The sequence below is a fragment of the Ranitomeya variabilis genome, chromosome 7 (assembly GCF_051348905.1).
Source record: "Ranitomeya variabilis isolate aRanVar5 chromosome 7, aRanVar5.hap1, whole genome shotgun sequence".
In the NCBI taxonomy this organism is placed as follows: Eukaryota; Metazoa; Chordata; class Amphibia; order Anura; family Dendrobatidae; genus Ranitomeya; species Ranitomeya variabilis.
Window position 1 is genome coordinate 38,847,806 of NC_135238.1, and position 25,035 is coordinate 38,872,840.

The window sequence follows — 25,035 nt, forward strand, 5'->3', positions numbered from 1 at the left end:
AGCTGAGCATTCATAGATGAAGGTGGGGCGTTTCTGAGGATTCTGACGGCCTTTGTATTCTTACGCTCTGGCATAGATGAAATATATATGCGATTAGATCTTGTGCTAAGAAATACCAATTATGTGACTACTGCTTATAACCTGGCAGTCTGAGTATCCGCACCATTCAAAGGCTAAATTGTGAATTGTTTGGAATCTGGTAGCAAGTAATCAGTTTATCTGCAGCACCCCCGCTGGAAAAGTTAGGCATTGCATTGTTTCCTTTTAAATCAATGGGTTTTAATTCCGAGAGGAAGAGGATTAGAACTCTAGTGCCATCTATTGGAAGTAGCAATCCTAAAAGTCAATATCGACCCTTTAACGAGCCTTGTCACATGACTTAAGATAAACGCCAAACCAAAATCTAAATTTGCAGACTCGTGTTTCGGGAGTGTTGCCCCTCCACAGCGCAAAGCATGAGACCTGATTCTGCTGTATGAGAGGCCTCTGACTGCAGTCTAAGGGGTAATGTCACTCCTTGTGGAGAGTTACATGCCAGTGTAAGGAGACTATTAGGCCTATAAATCTCTTTACATTGGCATGTCAGGAGACATGTTTCCATTTACACTCCAATTGTAACTCATAAAAGTCCTGGTTCCTCCAGAACGAGAGACATTCCTTTTACTAAAGGACCCTGAATAGGGAATTTCCCGCTATAAGAATTTCCTAATAGGGTAATTAAAAATGGCTTTTAAGTAGTCAAACCCATTGCATCTTATATACTATGGATTATGAATTATTTACTGTATGATCAGTTTATCAGTGAGATTGTGGAACCTTTACTGTATGAGCAGTGAGATTATGGATTCTTTACTGTATGAGTAGTGAGATTATAGATTCTTTACTGTATGAGCAGTGAGATTATAGATTCTTTACTGTACAAGCAGTGAGATTATGGATTATTTACTGTATGAGTAGTGAGATTATAGATTCTTTACTGTACAAGCAGTGAGAATATTGATTCTTTACAGTACGAGCAGTAGGACTATGGATTATTTACTGTACGAGCAATGAGATTATGGATTCTTTACTGTACGAGCAGTGAGATTATGGATTATTTACTGTACTAGCAGTGAGATTATGGATTCTTTACTGTACGAGCAGTAGGATTATGGATTCTTTACTGTACGAGCAGAGAGATTATGGATTCTTTACTGTCGAGCAGTAGGACTGTGGATTATTTACTGCACGAGCAATGAGATTATGGATTCTTTGCTGTAAGGGCAGTGAGATTATGGATACTTTACTGTAAGAGCAATGAGATTATGGATTCTTTACTGTATGAGCAGTGAGATTATGGATTCTTACTATATGAGCAGTGAGATTATGGATTCTTTATAGTACAAGCAGGATTATAAATTCTTTACTGTACGAGCAGAGAGATTATGGATTATTTACTGTAAGAGCAGTGAGATTATGGATTCTTTACTGTACAAGCAATAGGATTATGGATTATTTACTGTACGAGCAATGAGATTATGGATTCTTTACTTTAAGAGCAATGAGATTATGGATTCTTTACTGTAAGAGCAGTGATAATATGGATTCTTTACTGTACGAGCAGTAGGACTATGGATTATTTACTGTACAAGCAATGAGATTATGGATTATTTACTGTACAAGCAGTAGGATATGGTTTCTTTACTGTATAAGCAGTGAGATTTTGTATTCTTTACTATATGAGCAGTGAGACTATGGATTCTTTGCTTTAAGAGCAGTGAGACTACGGATTCTTTACTATATAAACAGAGAGATTATGGGACCTCTTTGCCACATGATGTTGTAATGGTCAATTCACTAAGCAAGTTCAAGGAGGGCCTGGATGCCTTTCTTGAAAAATATAATATTACAGGTTATGGGCACTAGATACTGTGATGAGACGTTCATCAAAGGAAATAATCTGATTGCAATGTGTGGAGTAGGAAAGGAAGTTTCCCCCTAATATGGGATTATTAGCATCAACATAGGGTTTTTGTCTTCCTCTGGACCAATATGTTAGGTGACAGGTTGAACCTGATGGACTTGTCCCTTCTTTCAACCTTAAAACTATGAAAGTGCGAAAAAAATGTACGATTAAAATCTGATTTAAAGAAATAGTATTTTTTCTGATGATGGAATAAGTTGAGAAATCCAGTGAACCGGAAAGCTTCATCCCAGTCCCATTACAGCCATGTCCTTTAAACCCTTAGTCAGACTTCTCTCCTGCTTCGTCTTACGTAATGCATTTCCGAGGCTCGGTGCCAAGATGATGACCCAGTCCCCGGCCCGACATGTGCTGTACATTATTTATAAACATATGATTCATTGTCCTTGTCACACTTGTATGTGTCCAGGTTTTATGGATTGTGTCCACCATCGAATCCTGGAAGCAGATTTCAGGCCCGATAAATAAGGAAGCTCCCGGAGAGAGATAGAACGGTCGGCTGCATGCTAATGCCGGCGTAATTAACAACTGCTCGGCAAAAGCATTACATGTTATTAGAGGATGTGCGCTCAAGAAGCAGCGCATGGGCTCAGGAAAGTGCTTCACCAACACTGGAACATCTTCAATCATTACTCAAGGGGATAAAATGCTATTAGCCCGCTCCTTCAGAAAGACAATGGAGAAAGGACCTGACCTGCAAATGCGGCACTGCCGTCCCGGGAGTAAATGCCGCTCCCAACTGAGTAGCTGTGATAAATGGAAGAAATATGCCTCCTGCCTAATATTATGAGGCATAAACAGCTTTCCGTAATATTTATCATGCCTACGAGCGGGACTTCACATTCTTTGTCCTTGCTTTTCCAGTTTAAAGGGCTCAGTTAAAGCGACCATATTGGCGAAATGATGTAGGACACACAAGGACTTTGATCTAACGTATATTTCTTACTAATCTTCTTATTCCTTGACACAGTATGGTTTCCGTATCGTAATACTTGCTGCCCGTTCACATTAGATACATGTCTCTTTTGGAGCATTTGATCTGTATGGGGAAAGGGGAGTAAACAGGGCACCTCTGGTGGAATCTTTTCCTCCCCGAGATCAAAAAGGATCAAAGATGTTGAAATCTAATTCTTCCCTTTCGCAAATCTTGGTTCGGCCAACATTAATCCAATAAATATGGGCATTTCTACTGGATCTAGTAGCAACTTTTCTTCTCTGAGTTCAAAGTGATTGGGCATGTTGAAATCCAACTGTCCGATCCTTCCCTCCTTTGACCCCTACAGAAGAAATCAGTGGTTTGGCCAACATAAATCGAATACTCTATGTATAGCCATTTCTACTGGCTCTGGTAGGAACTTTCCTACTTGAGGTCAAAAGGATTATGCATGTTGAAATCCAACTGTCCGATCCTTCCCTCCTTTGACCCCTACAGAAGAAATCAGTGGTTTGGCTGACATTAATCCAATGCGTATGACCAACCTTAGAGGTTCTGATGAGGACTTATTTTCGGGGAGGTCAAAAGGATCGGGCGTGTTGAAATCAAACTGTCCAGTCCTTCCCTCCTCTATCAACTCTCGCAGAAATCAACAGTTCAACTGATATTAATCCAATGAGTATGGCCATTTTTACTGGCTCTGGTGGTGACTCTTCTTCCTTGAGATCAAAAGGATTGGGCATGTTGAACTCCAACTGTCTGATCCTCCTTTCCTCTAACACCTCTCGCAGAGACCAGCAGTTCAATTGCCATTAATCTAATGGGTATGGCTATTTTACTGCCTCTGGTGGAGACTTTTCTTCCCTGAGATCAAAAGGATTGGGCATGTTGAAATTCAACTATCTATTCCTTTTTTCCTCTCACCCCTCTAGAAGAAGAACTCAACGTGGTTGTTCACAATTTCCATTTCTATAATTTACAAAGACCTGCGTTGATTAATGGGACTGAGAACAATATTAAAAACTCCTGCTTAAAGGGCTCCAATACTATCTCAAGTTAAGGAAAGTGAGGTCCGTATTAACTCAAGCCTCTGAGTTGACACATGTTCCTTTCCATCTCATTTACAAAGTTTTACTACTTGCAGCCACCACTTGGGGGAGCTGAAGTACGTACTGCATACTGATTTACTATTGAGTTCAATGTATGTGTATATCCAGTATGCACTGATCTCATCAGCTCCCTCTAGTGGTGGCTACATGCTCTTAGACATTTAACATTTAACTCTAGACCAATAGAAAGGATTTAAGGCTCCAAATTTGAAAAATTGGACTGAAGATATATTAATAAATCAATCATCATACAATTATGGACTCAAAAATCAATACAAGGTCGAGATTTACTTTAAAGGGGTTGTCACACCAGAGCATATAGACTTCATAAAATAAGTTCTTCTTCCAAGACATACCCCCCTATTACATGGAAATAGCAACTAATGGACATTATATACTATTTATTGGGCAACTTTTCCCTAAGACATGGGTCTTTTGTTTGACGAAAGCATGTACTTAAAGCACAGATGATCCATGTCATTCAAGAAAAAAAATGTAATCCTCCAAGGGGACAGGTTACTTCTAAATGCTCAAGTTGTAAAGTACACAAGTAAAATCCAATGTATTAATCACATCAGTCACACGTGAAGCTTCTCTTACCTGGAGAAATGAAAAACGTCCTCCACAGTTTCTTATCCCTTGTGACATCTCTTATTTCTTTGGTCATGTTCACCAATCTACCAGCGACAGGTGGAACACGGCGGAAATCCAGAATCCTGCAAGGAGCAATGTGAAAGCTTAATATATTATATTAAGAGTAGACGCAGGACGTTTATTGCTGGAGATGACTACAGGCCATTATTCCGAAGTTTTTTTCCAACGCTGACAATGTCACAATTTCAAGGACATAAAAGTTGATGGCTTGTACCAAGGGACGTCTAATCCTTTAAGAAATACAGCCACAGCTTAATCACAAACAGATAAGGAGACGGCAAATAATGGCAGATTTCACGAGCCAAAAGAAGAAAGAAAGGAATAAAAAGCCAAGAAAGGTCTTCAAATCTGGTTTACCTTTAATAATAGAATTTAAAAAATATATTCTGCCTGCTTCCATTTTTTTTAAATGTCCTTAAAATATCTTCTGACTCTCTAAGATCTTTCCAGATACCCGAGAATAATAAATAAAAGTAAAAAAATATACAAAAATAATTTTCATCCATCCTTTACTTGTAGCCCACCAGCTACCCCACTCTGGTTGTCTTCTTCAGTCCAGTCACCATTGAGGTCTTCATTCGGTTATTTTCATGTCTTCCAGAGCCTGATATCATCAGCATCTTCCGTCTCCCGGCATCCTTGGCGTCTCCATGTCACGCACATCATGATGTCGTGGACGAGGAAGCACAATAGACTCCAAAGATGTTGGGCACCAGAAGACACCAAAGATGGCCTTGTGAAGATCACACCAGTGACTGGAGGGCCAATGAGTATTATTATTTTTTTAAACCTCTTCCTGGCACTCTTGAAGAACAGAGTAAAAAATTTGAATTTTGGTAAATTCAATTTTTTTGTGAAAAATTTAGGACAATTTTATTCATGTAGAAGTAATTTGCTAATTTTCAGTAATTATATATCCAAAGAATAGGTGAAGATGGAGCTCAGAAAAGCCCCGCCAAAATGGTGCAGTGGTCAGGTACATGCATCATTGCTCCATTCTCTGGAGGTCTTCGACTACATGGCTCAGCTTTTTAAGGCAGTCCCACACAGAATGAATGGAGCATTGTTGTGAGACCCCACCAATCCTCAAGTTATCACCTTTCCTCTTGATATGTTAGAACTTTTAATCAAGGCAGTAAACCTTTTAAAGGGGTGCTTTTACGCTTGGAAATTATTCCCCCTTGCTCCATTTATCCTTAAAAGGAGTACTGGGTTCAGTTTGATGGCTGATCCTCACCACTCCATCAAGTAAAAGAAAGAATGATCGACCACCACTATTCACTTGCGGATCTTCAGAGCCCTGGTTCTCAGGATCAGTGGAGGTCCCATCTGTTGGAAACCACACTGATAGAGAAGTTATTCCCAGTCCTATGGATAAGGAATAATTTTCCAGCTTGAGAATACCCATTTAACCACTATGGCACATGATCATCAGTAGTGATCACTTGCATTTCTCTTGCAAAAAAAGACATTGGGGAACTTTGGAGGCTCCATGGAGATGGAGGCTCCTCAGGGGAAAGAGGATCCACAGGGGAAGGAAGATCTGCAAGTGAAGGAGGCGAGTAGTGTTTATTTTTGTTTGCTTTATAGTATTTGCTGCTGTTTTTATTTTTTTAAGAGTCAGGTGAACCCCTTTATGCTCAGTTCATTTGGCCCTTATCATGTAATAGATATGGGGTATGTTACTAATGTGGAAACATTTCTCCTAAAATGAATCTTAAGCTTGAGCCATATATACTGGCTCTAAATATCACCGTCTAAAGGTTGAGGCAATCTAGATTTACCAGGTTACAAATAAATGTGTGAGAAAGTAGATGTCAGGCGAAAAGGCCTCATCTTAATTTTTCTTTGTGACCCTCCCACCAAAGTGTATGCTCTGGAGAAGACCCCGGATCCTACATCATAGACTAAAATGCTCTTTGGTAAAAATCTCTTCTTTTCAATTAGAAATAATGACAATTATTCAGATCAAGTCTAAATATTTCATCAGATTCAGTACATGAGGGACACACAGATATGCTTTGCGCCTCGGACTACAAACATATCTTTGCAATATTAATCATCTATTGCCAGTCTCATGTTCATCTGCATATGGTGCCCTAATTAGCATTTCATGGATCGGCTAATATACTACTGCAATTATCCATGTATCTGTGTCGGCTGACGTCTGATTTCAGATTACATGGACAAGATTATCATCTGGTCCCCTTTAAGTAGGAAGCCTACCGAGCGCTGGATGAGGAAGCTCCATCTGCTTGTGTTTGGCTCAGCGAGGCTATATTAAATGTGTCCATTCTTCACCGCACAGTCTGTAAATCATTGACATTGCTCAGCACTGAATCGCTTGTTGTCTTGCTTGTAATGGGTTTATGATTCCCAGCTATGATTTAAGGGGATGTAGAAGTGGATAGGAAGGTAAAACTCATTTATTGTAAAATATAGGAAGTGTTTTGTAATTTTTTTTAATACAAGCAAGACCTAATAATTATATATAGACTGTCAGAAAAATAGGTCATATAATCAGGATTTAAAGAGAATCTGTCAATTGACAAAAACTATGTACATTTTTCACTTGATGTAAATGTCTGCATTCTCCTGAATCTGACGTCATTTTTCTTTTGTTCCTACGCCTCTCCATTCCTGAGATATGGCCCTTTCTTCCCTGTATGTACTCGTCTTTTTTACCAAGTGGGCGTGATCCTCAACTCTACTTTATGGGTGTGTTCTTGAGGGCCACATCAAGATAGCTAAAAAAACTCAATTTAAGTACACAGAATAAGGGACCATATCTCGGGAATGGAGAGACATAAGAACAAAAGAAAAACAACGCTGGATTCAGGAAAACAGCGGTATTTATGCCAGGTAAAAACATGACGTGTTTATGGCAAATGACAGGTTCTCTTTAAAGGGTACAATACCTCCGATACTGCTATTAGTACACTGGAAAACACAGCTAGCAATTCAGATTGGTCCAAAAGCCTCTGTGTGTGGATGTAAGCTTGAGACGATGGACACAGCGTGAAGGAGACTTACAAAAAGCTCCATCATCAGTGGTTGACAACCCAAGACAGCACCAGCTAATACATAATGTCACTGAATGTCTCCTGCCGACACGATGCATGAAGATTGCGCCAGACAAGTCTCTGGATGATAAGAAGTTTGTATATCCATTGGCTTATAAAAAATGCTCTTAAAATCCTGTATCTTATATTGTATCAGTCTTACCTGTCCAAATGAAAAGCGGCGATCTCAGCGTTATGTCGCTCATAATCTGAGAAGTAGAAGAAGTCCGGCGGGGTTTCTTGCTCTCTTGTCTGCCTGAAAAATACAAAAAATGATAAGGAATAAATATGTGATGAAAACTTTGCTGTCAAATATTGTAAAAAGTAGGTGAACATTGGACTTAACCCATCAGGGAGAGACATACCATATATAAGCTGTGCATTGGTGTTTGGTAGAGAGGTGACCCAACCATAAAAACTAATTTTGAATGTCTGTTACATCGTGACTACCAAGGTCGGACATATCATTGGTGCAACCTGTGCAGCTCCATAGAGTCCCAAGTGGTAAGTGGCCCACTTCTACCATAAAAGCAGGTGGAATCATGAGCTATTGGACTACAAATGGCCTATACACAGTCCTCACACAAGGGCCATATTCTGCATTCGCCACTGAGGACTAATCTAGGGGAATCACGATGTCCATGGATGGACATAAAGGAAGTTGTCTATGAGGGTTTACTGGAGAGCAAGGTGCTCATTATGTTGTTTCTACATGAGGTCCTCTTCTCTATATGTGTCTATGTCAAGTACTGCAATCCTCCAAGGGGTTAAAACTAAGTCTTTTTTATTAGTACAATTAAAACTTCATAATTGAAGTGAAAAATAGTACTAAAGAATACAAAAAAGCATCCCTAATAGCGATGAGCGAGCATGCTTGGATAAGGCGTTACTCGAGCATGCTCGTATGCTAATAGAGTGTCTTTGGTGTGCTCGAAAAACATGTTTGATTTCCCGTGGCTGCATGTCTCACGGCTGTCCGACAGCCACAACACATACAGGGATTGTCTAACAAACAGAGAATCCCTGCATGTGTTGTGGCTGTCGAACAGCCGCGAGAGATCCAGCCGCGGAGACTCGAACATATTATTCGAGCACACCGAAGACACTCTATTAGCACAAGAGCACGCTCGGGTAACACCTTAGCCAACCATGCTCGCTCATCACTAATCCTTAATCGTGGCATGGACTGCTACAATCGTCTGAACGAGACCTAAGTATGATGTTATGTTGATGGGTGACCATCTTTTACAAGTCCAATAATACAACCTTTCTTTCTGCTGCCCGTTACACAATTACTTACTGCTAAATAGATTTACTAAAATGTCGTCGTTGGTAATACTTCTTTACCACCAGTCATAAATAAGGTTAAATCCATTAATTGTGGAAATTTAGATATCAGGCAATTAGATCATGTCTGATTCTATAATGGCACGTCTCTTCCATTAATTACAATAGTATAAAAAAATCAATATCAACATCTAAAAGGGAATGAAAAGCTTCTTCTTCACGGTGACGGTTTAGCCAGCTACACAAGCGGTAATTGTACCTTGCAGTCTCCAGAATTGACATATGGGACAATCGTTAATTCTCCGCAGGATCAACAAATTTTCACAAATTTTACTTGTCTATTAGTTACTTGCAGCTCCGGCTTCTTATACTATATATATCATTAACTTTTGATCTTGAGAAAAAAAACAAAACAAAGCAAACCAAAAAACCTAACTAAACTTTCTGTCTTAGTTTATCGCCCTGCATTCTTCAGCTTGTTTGTGTAAATCTTTCCTAGACATCAAAACAAGTTTTCCAAGTGATGGCCACACTGTATTTAATGCTGGTGCGTTCAGCAGCTAGGAGAATTTCTTCAAACCTCTCATTATTTTATCGGCAACAGGCTCCAAAAGATGTCGATTTCACAATAGCTGAGGAGCACCAAGTAAAATGTTGATATAAGAGTAATAAAAATGTAACATTTTACTGTAGATGACAACCACCGGGTGCCCATAATTCTCTGCCGAATATTATTTTCCTTTGGCCTCTTCTGCTGAAATAGTTCTAGATCTTTTTTTTACTATTTTCTACCAATTAGCCAACAGCCTAGCGTTTGACAAATAAATCAGCATCATGACATGTGAATGAATTACGTCCAACTATCGAGGTAACGTTGAAAGCTTCTATATTTTTTATTGAGTCACTATGGTGTGGACTATACAGCTGTTAAAGGGTCTACAAATAAAATGGATGGTTTGGGGTCATCCTAACATGTCTACTTTGATGACTCTTGAAGCATCAAACACGAAGGGTAAAGGAAAGCCTACACAACACCATAAGTACTATGTCTATGATGAGTAAAGGGGTGAAGGAACTACAAAACCAATAAGTGGTAACCTCTTATTTCTACAAAAATCCCCAAAAATAATAAATCCAACAAGTGACTTGCTACCTTGATAGCTTTGCATGGGGTTGACTACTGCTTGGCTCCATGGACCTTGTCGAAGAAAACTTGAGCCTCCTTAAGTACTTTGGTAGACCAGTTGACATCCATCAAATGTGCTCCTGATTGATTTGGGCTGTGTTGAGCTGTTTTTTTTGTCTTGTTCATAGACCAGTTGAGCCTCGGGCATATCCATTTCTTATCTAAACAAAACACCTCCAATCCAGCTTAGAAAAGAAACATGTTTCATCCCTCATCATTCAAAAGAAGCCAACTTTGAAATAAACGCTTTGCAATAACTATAGGGGGTAATCATAAGCTATACAGGACTGTGTGTGAAGGCATCTGACTTGTAAGAAATAGGAGTCCATAATGAATTTTGGAGAAAATACATGGTGGACATTTCTTCATTTAGAAGATGCATTCTTTCTTCTTTACTCAAGATAGAAGCTCAAGACAGATTTGAAGAAAAATAATTACTCCGTCTTGCATTCTTTATACTATATGTGTCTGCATTACAACACGTCTAGTTTGTATTGTAAGAGTCCTTCAAAAAAAGTAATGGTGGACACCTCTTGATTCAGAGGGTGCATATTTCATCTACATTTGAGATATAGGCTCAAGGCTAGAGTGGTCAAGTTTAAATCCAGCTCCCTTGAACCCCTAGGTGGTAAAATCACTTTTTTGAGAGCTGGAAACATTAAATGTGCAAGAGAGAGGTTCAACTAAAGCTTGAACAGTCGTTGCAGTTGCCATCAATTTTCCATAATATGGCTGGTAGAGCGCTTTCAGTGTCTGTTGATGAATGATTGAGCAGTAAGTAGTACATGAGTTATACATTTACATTTTTATTTGGAAACTGTCTCGTGTAGCAGCCTTCGTCTAAGAATATGTAGAATAAATGACACCCCCTCTAATCTTCTAGCATTTCCTCTGCTTCCGAATCCCAATGGCCTTAACAAGAAGAAGATTCCGACACATTAATGCAATGAGTTTTTTCACCGCTCTCATTTCCATAAGCGCTTTAGTTCTTTACTTTGTTTCCATGCAATGAGGCATTTTACAGCTGAGAACATTATCAAGATAAATATTCTTCACACTTACTATTCCAGCCTTTAATAAATATTAGGCATCCACGAGGTGGAAAAGCAATGTTTAGTTTATTTTTTAACAGCGTTAGTGCCACATATGAAACAAAAACAGTCATGCTTTGCCTCATTCCCATCATTTAGACAATGAAAGAAGCATATGCCGTTACACATCTATTCTACTGTTTAGAAGGAAAAAAAAAGAAAGAGAGAGAAAGAGGAAATGTGTATCTATGTAGCTCAGCCTGTGCTTGAAAAGAAAACACAATCGGTCTGCGCCTTCCATTTCACTATGCTAAAACATGGAATTTTATCGAGGTAACCAATCACTTTAGTCCTGGCCAATGACATCACTGAGAAACCATACTTTTATGATAACATCACTGAGGTGCTTTAGTGATGTCATATGTTTAATTTTTGGGCTAATTTTATTAGTGTTTTCATATCCAGTCTGCATCTAAAATAGTTTCTTCCATTGGTGTAGACCAGGTGTCCCCAATCTGTAGCTCGGGGGCCACATGTCTCGCAAATCCCATGAATTGTGGCTTGTGGCTGTCTGCCAGTTTGGTGCATTAGCTCCAGATCTAGCAAATAGGAATGAAGAGCACATCTCAAAATTGTGAATTTTGTGAGTAGCACTGCACAGAAGAGCAGATCTGGATGTACACATTCTGGTCTTAGGGTTTTAGAGATAATTGAAGTATGGCACGCTAAAGACAGGATGATACTACCTGTCACAGGAGGTTCTTGAGGCTTGATGCGACAGTGTGGTGAGAGCGCTTGGTGGGAGAATACTGAATGGGGTTATTGTGGGAACCCTTGGATCTTGGTTTACTGATTCAGGTTCATTTCTGTGGAAAAGCTTTGGTTATCATAATACTCCTAATGGGTACTTTGGTTGCCACTGTTGTGAGTGGGGCAGGAGCTAGATGTGACTCGCGACCCTTTCTCAGCACTGAATGTGGCTCGCGACCCTCTCTCAGAGTTGAATGTGGCTCGCGACCCTCTCTCAGAGCTAAATATGGCTCGCGACCCTTTTTCAGAGTTGAATAAGGCTCGCGACACTCTCTTTGAGCTGAATGTGGCTCACAACAGTCTCTCAGCGCTGAATGTGGCTCACGACTCTCTCTCAGCGCTGAATGTGGCTCGCGACCCTCTCTCAGAGTTGAATGTGGCTCGCTACCCTCTGTCAGAGCTGAATATGGCTCGCGACCCTCTCTCAGAGTTGAATGTGGCTCGCGACCCTCTCTCAGAGCTGAATATGGCTCGCGGCCCTCTCTGAGTTGAATAAGGCTCGCGACACTCTCTTTGAGCTGAATGTGGCTCACAACAGTCTCTCAGAGCTGAATGTGGTTCTCAAAGTCAGAGAGGTTGGGGACCACTGGTGTAGACAATGAAAATTTACTTAGTGGATCTTTTCACATGGTGGAAACAGTTGATCACTGCAGGTCTGGCAGTAGTACACACTTATATCAATGGATAGAAGCATTAAGCAACTACACATTATCCCTGCAGTGTACATGGCACTGGAAATAAGTAAATCTCCCAAAATTTGCTTTGATAGAGATAATTATATTTGGATACAATTTGATGTTTGAATCAAATCTGGCCTGAAAAGATGTTTATTCTTCTCTGAGGTCCAGACCCTAAAGTGTTAATAGTAATAATAAAAGATGATATAAACCTTCCTGCCTTTGCAGCTTCGGTTAGACTTAGCTGTCTTGCTCCCGGTCTTCTGCATGCTACTCTTTGGTCTCCATTTTGGTCTTCCCCAACACTGATTAGTTTATTGGTCAAATGGGGCTCGATTCATGCCAACTTTGCTGGATTAGTTAGTCGAATCTTGAAAAATTTGTTCTGAATAAATTATCTCATCTCTACATGGCACCCATTCAAAAGAATAGTGACTAAAACTAAAAAAATACTGATCTTTTCAGATGGAACCCATAGTGAAACATGATAGTTCCCAATCTGTAGATCCTCTCTATGATATACCGATGCCCTAACAGAAGTAATTAAAGCTTTGATTCAAATGAATCCATTAGGCTTGACAGATTTTCAATCGAGCCCATGCGTTGCTCTTCTCGAGGCTAGCCCGAGCGCTTCTGCCCCTTGGTTTTTGTTAACACGATTGGTGGTGTCTCACTGAAGACCAACATTACTAGACAGGAGCTAAGACATATCAAACATATTTTAAATGATTAATTACCCTTTAAAAATTAAAGTATCTGTCACAATAGAGCGTATGGACCTCTTTTGCTCTTGATCATGAGGACTCAGGATTACTAAATCGCCTTTCATTTGAATGGGCACCTTGTAAGATGACCACATATCTCCTGTAGTGGCCAGTAACTGGTTTCCAAAGGCTTTACTTCCCGCTGTGCCATGCTAATATGCAATGTTAATTACATGCAGTAATATTCAAAGTTAAAACCATCAACAAATCCAACTATAAGGCTTTAATGCCCATTAAGCACCAGCAGACAAGATGCCAGCTAAATGATACGTATTGCACATACAGTAATTCCTGCAGCCATGAACACTGGCAAGCCACATCTCATGCACGTAAACTGTCAGGCCTCAGGACTTTTTCCAAGCGTCACAGTGGTTTTGGTCTGATTATTTTGTTAAAGGAAAGCAGAGCATGAATAATTAAATATTTCAAGCATGTTCCTCGGAAGAAGATGTTTACTTTCATATTGTAATTCTGTGGCATTCAGACTTAGATGGGACACTCAGCGTCAGCATTTTCTTGTTAATGGTGGAAAAGGGGTCAAGGAACTTAAAGAAGCACACCCAAGAATATTGTTTTATTAAATGTGTATATGTGCATGAAATATATTGGGAGTGTATTATTACATTCACCTAACACTGCTCTCTCCCGGATCCAGCACTGTTCTCTGTAAACTTCTCAGTGATGTCACCACAATTCCGAGTAGCTGGCTCACTCCATGCTCTATGCGTGAGACGGAAGTCTCTATGACGCTTCTTTTTGACACTCTATAGGCTTACATTGTAAAAACCACTTCTGAGTGGTAACACAGAGAGCCTGCAAGGATTGACCTCACTTGCGGGGGCGACGCTGGTCTCTGCAAGCCAGGTATCGTCTTACAATGCAAAATGACAGTGCGCTCTCCTGCTGGCTCTTTACTTCTGATCCAAGTCAGCGTGTGAGCGCACTGTCACTGTGTACTGAGAAGAACACTGCAGAGTAACAAACATCTAATGAGCGTATGTCAGATTTGACAATCAACAACACATACTCATTCGAGCAGGGACTAGTCCAGCCCTTAAAATGAAGGTCATGGTCTCAAAGAGGAAGTAGTAAAAAAAAAAATAAAGCAGTTAGATAATGTAGTGAGGGAATGGTAAAAATTTTTAATTAAAGTATATAAGAAAATAGATTAGATTATTGCACCATCGGGGCAAGTGATTCATCAATCTGGGACTTCTGGTCTAATGGGCAGTATTGTCAACCCATGCTAGGGCCTGTGTTGCCTAGACAGTGACGATGCTGACAGGCCCGATAATGACAGTGACGCCCATTAGGTTGGGGTATTAGGACTAAGACCTCACTGACGATAACAGCTGTTTAAAGCAATAATTGAACGATAATATGTATATAGCATTATATCTTGTTTATCCGGATTGCTGTATTCTCCTTGTAACATAACTTGTTTGATATTCGCTGTTTGTGCTATCCCCTGATACTGTACAGAAGGCACCACTTTAATTGCGTTAATCAAATAAATAGATTTTTGTTTAAGTACCACTGTCTCCTCATTGAAAAAATTAGCCAGTCATGCTAATCTTTTTTGGGAATTTGACCAAAGTGGTCTTGTAGCTCTAGTCTAGGGTGGCATTGACCTCTGGTACCAGAAGCTCAGCAGAAAGTTGATACTGTATACACCTTTCCACCAGAACCATGGTAGAAAATAAAAGAGGCAAAGTAATTCCGAAGTTACACAATGTTTTCTGTACACTCGTAGAGGGAGCAGGCAGACTATTGGTGCAACCTGTGCAGTTACACGAGGGCCCAAGAGGTAAGGTGGTCAATTTTCACATCCAAAGCAGCAACCAGGTTCTGTCACAGAGATATTATTGGACAGCAAAGGCCCAACACACTGTTTTCTGTGAACGTCCAACTCGTAGTTTCCTAATGTCGTGCCATTTCTTTCTAGAAATCAAGTGAAGGGGAATTTATTATAGGGAATGCCCAGATGTTTTATCACAAATGCATATGTAATATCCACCCAATGAAGGTACCACATGTGCCCATAAAAGTTTATGGACACCCCAGTATATATATATATATATATATATATATATATATATATATATATATATATATATATATATATATATATATATATATATATATGTATATATATATATATATATATAGAAAAAGACTAAATTGTAATTCAAGAGCAGAGCTTTCCTTTAAAAAATATCAAATATATGTTCTAAGGTTTTTATGATCATCTGCTTCCATTATACGCAAACCACAGAGCTGGCTATCACAGAGCATTGTACAGCCACGGCTTTTATATGGATCACATGGAGCCAAGTGAAGTAATTCTCCATTTACTGCTTCGTCATAAGAGACGGTTACTACAATAAATTCTTGTTCATCTGTTGACTAATCGGTTACTTGGTGATGAACATCTCTGAGGAGTAGTTACGAATATCCACATGGATGTCGTGAAGATCTGCATGTTCTGAGATACAACATTTGGCGTTCAAACTGCAGAACACATTGGACGCAGCAGGTGGAAGAACTGGCATTCTAGACATCATCTGCTCAAGAAGTATAGGGTTTCCTGTTTATTCTGTTTAGCGATCATATCTGCCAAGAAACAGTATGAAAAAGAGGGGTAGAAGCCTAAAACAAATATTGTACAGTATCGGATCAATGGCTAAATAGATTGGTGATACTGTAGACCTCCAATAGGTTTTAAAAGGCAAAATGTTGTGGGTCACAATATAGGAGGTGTCCGATATATCATTCTGTCACATGACCTGATATAAAAGTCAATGATATAGAGAACCAACATCCGATAAATGGTTAAAACCAATTAGGCTTAGTAGTAGCCAGTAGTCCCAAAATAAGAACGGTGACAATCAGATGTATGCAACAGTTTCAAAAGCAAAAATATCATAAATTTCATACAGGACTCTCTCATTGAAGGCATAGTTACTAATCCATGTATATAGCATAGTGAGGGGACAGAGACTGGAGGCACATGTGGCTCAAGTTCTGGATACTAAAGGGGTGCTAAGAAAGCACTCTGCCTTGGCCAGGATATTTAGAAACAGGTCTACAGCACTGAACTGAATCTTTACCCCAAGCATAGTAGTGTTGGAGTGTATAGAGCTCTCTGGAACATAACATCTCCCAAGAAGTAGAGTGCTGACTCTCTAGTGCCATGAATTATAGGTAGCCACTAGTGATGAGAGAGTATACTCGTTACTCGAGATTTCTCGAGCACGCTCGGGTGACCTCCGAGTATTTTTTAGTGCTTGGAGATTTAGTTTTCATCGCCGCAGCTGAATGATTTACATCTGTTAGCCAGCTTGATTACATGTGGGGATTACCTAGCAACCAGGCAACCCCCACATGTACTTATGCTGGCTAGCAGCTGTAAATCATGCAGCTGCATCAACAAAAACTAAATCTCCGAGCACTTACAAATACTCAGAGACCCCCCCGAGCATGCTCGAGAAATCTCGAGCAACGAGTATACTCGCTCATCACTAGTAGCCACGTTAAAAGTCAACATTGACCCTTCATTGAGTCTACATTGACTCATAGAGTAGCTACCTCTAATAGATGGTACTACAGATTAAGCTTTCTTCCGCCTTGGGAAGATTATCTATATGCCTCTTTTACCCAGAAAGCATTGCCTAACATAAGTCTCCCACAGATAGCACAAACTTTATCAAACTTTATGCCTTAGACCAGTGTTCTCCAACCCCAGTCGTCAAGACCCACCAATGGAGCATGTTTTGGAAGTTTCCTTGGTATTACACTGGTGATGGAATTATCACCTGGGTTTTACTAAGGAAGTCTTGAAAATATGATCTTCTGTGGCTCTTGAGGACTGGAGTTGGGAAGCTCTACCTTAGACCATAAATCAATCCAGTTATCGCATTTCTATTGCGGTTTACTAGACTGCAAAACGCACCATACTAAACTCAAAGCACTGTCTACAAAATCTAGAAGAGTTTTTTTGGGGGGTCATTTACAGCATTTTATATTTTATTTTGCACCAGTAGTTAACTAGATTGCAGCTCAAATGTAAGTTAGGATCAAGAACAGCTCTCCCCAAGCTCTGATCCCTGTCTCTGACACTTGTCATCTTCTAGTCCACTGCCATCCTTTGCCCAACACCAGCTTGTAGAAACCCAGCAGATCAAGATCCAATGAACCAATTGAGTAGGCAAAAAATGATTAACTGGTGTGATTGAGAAACGATGAGGTTAGAAAAGATTTATCATTGATCTGATCTGGTGGACCTCCAGGCCATGCCAAAGTGTTTTTCATGCTCTATGCTTCATGTAAATGTCCATCTTCGGATTTCAAGTTGTAATTTTACATGGGATTATTGTTGTTGTTGTAGTTTAGCAAGAATTCTAGAGCTTTAGATTCAAGATTAAAATACTATTTCCATCTTGGACATTTTTGTCAATTAAACACCATTTGGAAGCTCCCAAAGAAGTCACTGGATATACCTGAACATGTGCACACATGCGCAGTAACCTCTCTAATCCAGGCAGTGGGTGACTGCTTCTTGTTCTCAATTTAGGTGTGGGTCTTAGAGTTTGAACCTGTATTTATCAGACATTTATGGAAGAAAAACATTTCTCAAGCGGAGACTTACAAGAAAGCACGGCAATTTGGTTGTTTTGGTGGCGCTGCTCTCATATGGTCAAAAAAGAGAATTTATATAACACTTAAAATATTTTTGTTCATTTATTGACTAAAAATTCAAGTACTTAAAAATACCATTGATTTTAGCCTGGGTCCTCCTGATTTAACCAGGCCTCCCATACACATACATGCAGTTTCGAATTTTAATCTAAGTTTTCCGAATGCTGTGAATGCAAAAATGGGGTACGAGGCAATTTAATTTTTTGTTACCATTTAACCAATTTTGATAACTTATTTTTTTACATTAATGCTTCTTTAACGGTTCAGATTTTTTTTTTTTTATTTCTGCTAATTTCCAAGGTTATACAGATGTAGACTGTTTACCATGTGCAGAGAACAGAGACATTTTTAGACACTAACTTTTTTTTAGACTGTAACTTTCTCCAGTACATCACTTAATTACAGGGTCAGATGAGGTGTCGTCTACATAGCCAGGGAGACAGGAAGAGGCATCTTCCCACCTTCCCTTTCTAATTACAGAAATAGACATCTGAGATAATATTGAGATCTCTGCATTAAAAAACAAGTAAACTGAGATATTAAGGTACATATTAAGTGGATGAAGTAAATGAATAGGTTATTTGTGACTCAGCCTATAAAAAGTAGACCAAATTGACAGGTCATGGACTCCCAATGGGGCTTGTCTGATGGGCCTTTGGTATATTAGCTGCCATTTTATAGTTAGAGTCTGGATCATCTTGTACAGCTGAAGGCCAACCCAACCCAGCTCTTAGGCAAGGTAATTAGGTGGGGTATTGGAGATAGATATATTTCTTCTCAACAGTACTAGGTAATGATTTGGTACCCATTACAATGAGCAATTTAAGTTGTGCTACCTTGGACCAGCATCCAGACTAGTTCTTCATAGAGGGTTGCACTAGGCCCCTTGTTGAACATCATGACTTTGCGTGAGATCTAGTGCAGGGCGTAGAAGTGAAGACCGACTGCCATGTAATACAGAAATAGATGCAGGACCAGGGCAGTGCCAGTCAAACTGTTCTTCTGTAGTCTCAGAAGGGGAATTATATTGGATCTACTTTTTTTTTTTTTTAGAAATATGTGCCCTTCTTTACCTTTTCTTTTGGCATGACATGTCCTACAATAAGTGGTATGAGATAGCCAGCATTGAAAATACAAAACAGGAGTTCACCAATACTCTGTCCTGAGACGTTTATAATAAAAAGTATGATTCTGTTGCTCCAATATATTAAAATTGAACATATCTGTAAGAAAATGTTGTCCCATTGATGATCTGTTCTTACTTAAATCGATAAGAGCTAAGCTGCATTACGAGAGAACACTCACCACACCGTGTCCACTGCATAGATGACCCCTCCTAATTCTGGCTCAATAATACTGGTATTTCATCAAGAATGTTTAAAGACCCCTTTTATTCAGTTCATTTATGGCAATTTTTACAGTATAGAGATATTTTTGCGTTAAATATGTTTAATACCTTACTCTTTTATTGTTTTCCATGATCCTACAGATTCTTTACCACCACTTCATGTCATCGTTGGCCCTGCCTGACACACTTCATCTCACCAGACAGTATTAGAGGCTCTCAAGTGCTCTCCTGGGCTGCCCATTATAATATCCGAGTGTAAATCCAGCCATTCACTGTGGCAGAACATAATTTCATCTTTAGAGAAGAATGAACTTCCAATGTGGACATGAAGATTACCGTCATTCGTCACTCACTTAGAGGCGCGGAAAACAATGGCAGCATTCACGAGTAATGACCATGCTTTCACGTCCCTGTGACCTCCATTATTATAAGAAGCTCCATGTCTAGGGAATGGTTAGAATATTGTTTGCACTGTGACAGTGCCACTTTTATAAAACACTGAACTGTCTGATCACACAATGGCGGATCCTGTGTGGGATGGTGTCGGCTGCTCGCGCAGCTGTATTTCTGGCATAAATTGTAGGTTTTATATCAACTCTACAGTATTAATTTACTCTCCATATGTGCAACCAGCTGCTTATGAGCTCAGTATTTAAAGGGGTTGTCCAACAAGACCCAACAAGTGATGACCTATCCTTAGCTGAAAAATTGAAGAGATCTCATTGATTGGGTTTCACAATCCAATTTAGGGAAACCTCAGTAACGGAGAAGCATGAAGCTGTGTCACAGGCCACGTTCACACATTCAGTATTTGGTCAGTATTTTACCTTAGTGTTTGGTCAGTTTTTTACCTCAGTGTTTGGTCAGTATTTTACCTCAGTGTTTGGTCAGTTTTTTACCTCAGTGTTTGGTCAGTTTTTTACCTCACTATTTGTAAGCCAAAACCAGGAGTGAAACAATCAGAGGAAAAGTATAACAGAAACACGTCACCACTTCTGTATTTATCACCCACTCCTGGTTTTGGCTTACAAATACTGAGGTAAAAAACTCATCAAATATTCAACGTGTGCACGTGGCTTTACATTTCCACAATGAAAATGGAGTGTATTTTCAGGCCATATGCACACAGTGAGTATTTGATGAGTTTTTTACCTCAATATTTGTAAGCCAAGCACTAACAAATACTCAGAGATGACCCGCGCATGCTCGGGAAAGCCCGAGCAACGAGTATACTCGCTCATCACTAATCTCTATGATGAATCAATGAATGGGTGGTTATTAGGAATGTATAATCACTTTCATTTTTTGTCAATATTTATTTCCATATCACAATCTCTATTAAAAATTAAAAAATATAGAAATTTCACATATTTTCACTCTGGCCACTGGAATTATTTTAGACTCATACTTCCTAATCTTTTACTTTTTAGAAGTCTTATTATCATCACAGGCAGAGTTTAATACGTCTAAACATAGCTGACAACACAAGATAACACAGCAGATGAAGTTACTGGTCTCCACCTGACTTCACAGTGACATTTGCACATACTCATTAGCTGCTTCTATATATAAAATAGGATCTGAGTCAGTCTACTGCTTCTAATGCACATGTGCAAGATAGATTCCCTAAGAAAAAAAACAAAAAAAAACACAGGAACATTATATATATACTATATATATATATATTTTTTTAAAGTACATTTAACATAAAAATCTGAATTAAACGGTAATTTATTTTCTAATGATGCATTTCCTTTAAGTTTAACATGCCCGACACTGTTCTCTCCCAACATCTTTGAGTAAGAGCCAGGAGGCCCCCAAACCAATACACAATATATGGTTGGACAGTTCTGGAAAATTGGTTGGTTTAGGTGAGTTTAATGCAAATGAAAGACTAATATAGAGAAACATAGAGAAAGTCAAAGTCCAATGAGTTAATGAGTTAAAAGTAAGTCTTTTCGAAGGTATCCAAAAACTGAAGAGTTACCAAAAACTTTTCTTGTAATTATTATATACGGCTATCAATAGCAACACACTGAGTCCAGTTCTCCTATATGCTAGGATAGATTGCATAAGATCTGGCCTCTCTTCCCCGCCTCGTACAGTCCCATCTTGCTCCAGTGCACTTCTGCTGTACAGAACATTAGCATTGTACTTGCTTTTGACCTCATTTTGCTCAAAGTTTAAGCATCGTCTTTTGGGAGAAGTTATACTAATAATTGTTCAACAAAGCTTGCCGCTTCCTCAGCAGAACCACATACCTGATTTTCATTTAATTCTTTGCAATAACTTTGAGCCAAAATACGACTTACAATGCAACTTTCGCTTATTATGCAGCATAAGAGATTTTCTAATAAAGTATCTAATAAAAAAACAAAACACACATCCCGCTTCAAAATTAGTTTTACAAAAATAGGTCTTCGGTAAGTCTAATATACAATGAGACTTTATGGCTGCGCATTCCTTGTCCAATCCGCTTCTCCATAATGCATTTGCCAAGATTTTCTTTAGAGAATGGAAACCACCAAAAGTGGCAATTTCTAATTTATAGATTAATCCGGCTGGTGAACTGAGCGAGAAAAGACTGAACTGGTCAAGAAGAACAGAGGATGCTTCAGAAGATCCAGGTTCATGTTCATAAGATTCATTAAAATCAAAAGGGGCCGACACTTGAGAATCACTTATTAATGTGTCCGAGTTAAGGGGGCAGAGTTGCCATCTGGACAGCACAAAAGTTATGATGTCATGGGTCCTGACAAAGAAAAGATCATGAATTGCGCGTGGTCAACCACCCACTACCCATAAGCAGTGCATGAGAACTATAAAGTGTGCCAAATCCTTTCTATGCCTGATCTGACATTGATCAACTTTGATAAAATGTGCCAAGTCCTTACTGTAGCCTGATCCGGTATCCATCCCATCTAATTGCCAAATTCTTTCTATTGCCTGATCTGTTGTCCATCTACTTGCCAAGTCCTTTCTATTGCATGATCTGGTGTCCATCTACTTGCCAAGTGCTCTCTATTGCCTGATCCGGCATCCATCTCCTTGCCAAGTCCTCTCTATTGCCTGATCCGGCATCCATCTCCTTGCCAAGTCCTCTCTATTGCCTGATCCGGCATCCATCTCCTTGCCAAGTCCTCTCTATTGCCTGATGCGGCATCCATCTCCTTGCCAAGTCCTTTCTATTGCCTGATCCGGTGTCTATCTACTTACCAAGTCCTTTCTATTGCCTGATCTGGTATCCATCTACTTTCATAGAGTGTGCCAAGTCCTCCCTATGCCTGATCTGGCATCCATCTACATTCAGAAAGTGTGCCAAGTCTTCTGTATTACCTCATCCGGTGTCCATCTACTTTTCTAAAGTGTGTCAAGCACTCTCTATAGCCTGATTTGGTGTCCATCTACTTTCAGAAAGTGTGCCAAGTCCTCTCCGTTGCCTAACTTGGAGTCCAGTCCATGGCAGCTGGTCTTTCCTTCTGTGCTTGACACCCTCAGTCCTGGGCATATTTGGTGCTTACTAGGCCACACAATATTATGATATTGCAGCGCTATACACATCTAGTGGCGTGAAATCTCATATAACATTATGAAGGTCTAGTAAGCGGCCAGAGGCCCCCGGGATGCCTGATGAAGCCATGAAGACCGGCTGCACCAGAGGACCGGATTGGATGAAGGACCAGGATAGACCAAATCAAATTGCTGATCCCTATTGTCTACCAGCTATCAGCCCACCTTCATTATATCCCTTAGAGGCTCCATACAAATTATATTCCATAATCCCGGGGCAGACACAGACAAAAGGGGACCACTGTACATGAACCAGTCATTGGCCCTTTGTAGTCCAACAGCTAATCATAATGCACACTCCAACCTCTTATAGAAGTGGAAATCGTCCCTCTTATCTCTTGGGCCACTGTGTAGCTAGCTGCACAGGCTGCACCATGGTGTATCCACCCCTGCCATAATTAATGGATCACATTATAACAACCCTCCTGTGGTGCCTACCAAATGTATAAAACACATTACAAGTTGGGCATTTTAGAGTGTTCTGATATCTAAGAACCTTGTGAGGACGATGCAAATGTGCCTCCGCCACACATATCAATTATCTACAATGAAAGGCGCTTGGGATGTTGATATCTGTCAAAGATCACCAGTTATTCGGAAAGTACTGGAAAACTAATAAGAGGTAACCAACAACAGGGGGGTGCATTTGATCCTAAAGTTGGTACCACCACCCTTTGAGTTCTGCCCATATATGCAATAAACCAGTGATAAAATATATATATTTTAGTAAATTTAACCCCTTGCGTATCTCTTGGAACATAAATAGGAATGTCAAGCCTTCAATTATGAAGTACATGCCAATTTACTGGAATCTTTGACATCTCCGCACATAAATAAACTGTTTCTGAAATATGGCTGGTGACACTGCAGTACATTACAGGGATGGCAGTTTGACGCTTCTACTAAGAGATGTAAAGAACTTGGGATCAGCATTTGAAAAATGTGCTCTTTCTTCTGCAGATGCTTTCCTTCCCCAGAGATGTGCAACCAACGGAGGTAGTTATGGGAAGCCATGTGTGTGAGACAATAGCGCTCTGCTATGGGCATAAGATACTAAGAGAAAATATAGAAATGTTGAATGTCCTGAGTAGAATCCACAGAACTGTCCTGTGGTCCACTGGAGGTAGATCCACAGCTCAGGAGAGATAACCCACTAAAACGATCCAATGGCTTTTATTCAAGCGTTTCCCCTAACAGTGATATTGAAGTAGGTCCTGGTAGACACCATCCTGCCCCCTAAAATGACCCAAAGGCTTTCATGCAAGCATTTCCCCTAACATTGATATTGAAGTAGGTCCTGGTAGACACCATCCTGCCGCCTAAAACGACCCAACTGCTTTCATTCAAGCGTTTCCCCTAACATTGATATTGAAGTAGGTCCTGGTAGACACCATCCTGGTGGAAGCAACCTCTCAGACAACTTTTCAAGAACAGGTTCTCCTCCTCATTTCATTTTCCATCTTTGTAGACGAAGAGGAAGAAATATTGAATCCTCTAGAGATTGAAGGAGAAAGATGACACATTTCACGCTGTTGACACGGCAAAGAAAAAAGAAGGGGGAAAAAAAAGGCGAGGAACATCTCTCAATTTTCGAGTGAAGATGTCTAGAACAAATTCTCTATTCAATTAGATTGATAAAATGAACTTATAATGGCACCGCCGCCTTTAATGAAGACAAATGGGTGAAGTAAATGTCATTGTGCACAGGGCAGAGATTTCAACGGCACAAAGTGGAAGAAATTGCCACATCACCTGAAAAATCAATCTGGGAGGATATCATTAAATGTGGAAGACAAACGAGGGAAAGATATTTATAAACATTTCTACACCAATGGATTTAATCTGAGACTCGTATTATATCCTTAGAGTTCATGAAACGGTGCAATGGGTGATATCTGCCTGTCAAGAGGAAGAAAGATTTGATGTATTTGAATCATTATAT

General features: G+C 39.7%; 1 protein-coding gene across 1 annotated transcript in view; it reads right to left on the minus strand.

The window, feature by feature from the left end:
* FAM20C (FAM20C golgi associated secretory pathway kinase) overlaps positions 1-25,035 on the minus strand; it is a 148,499-nt gene that overhangs the window by 39,557 nt on the left and 83,907 nt on the right. Inside the window, exons 4-5 of the mRNA XM_077274893.1 lie at positions 7,886-7,978; positions 4,607-4,722 (exon numbers count right to left, since the gene is read on the minus strand). Coding sequence (XP_077131008.1) covers positions 4,607-4,722; positions 7,886-7,978 — 209 coding nt within the window. The remainder of the gene's footprint in view (positions 1-4,606; positions 4,723-7,885; positions 7,979-25,035) is intronic.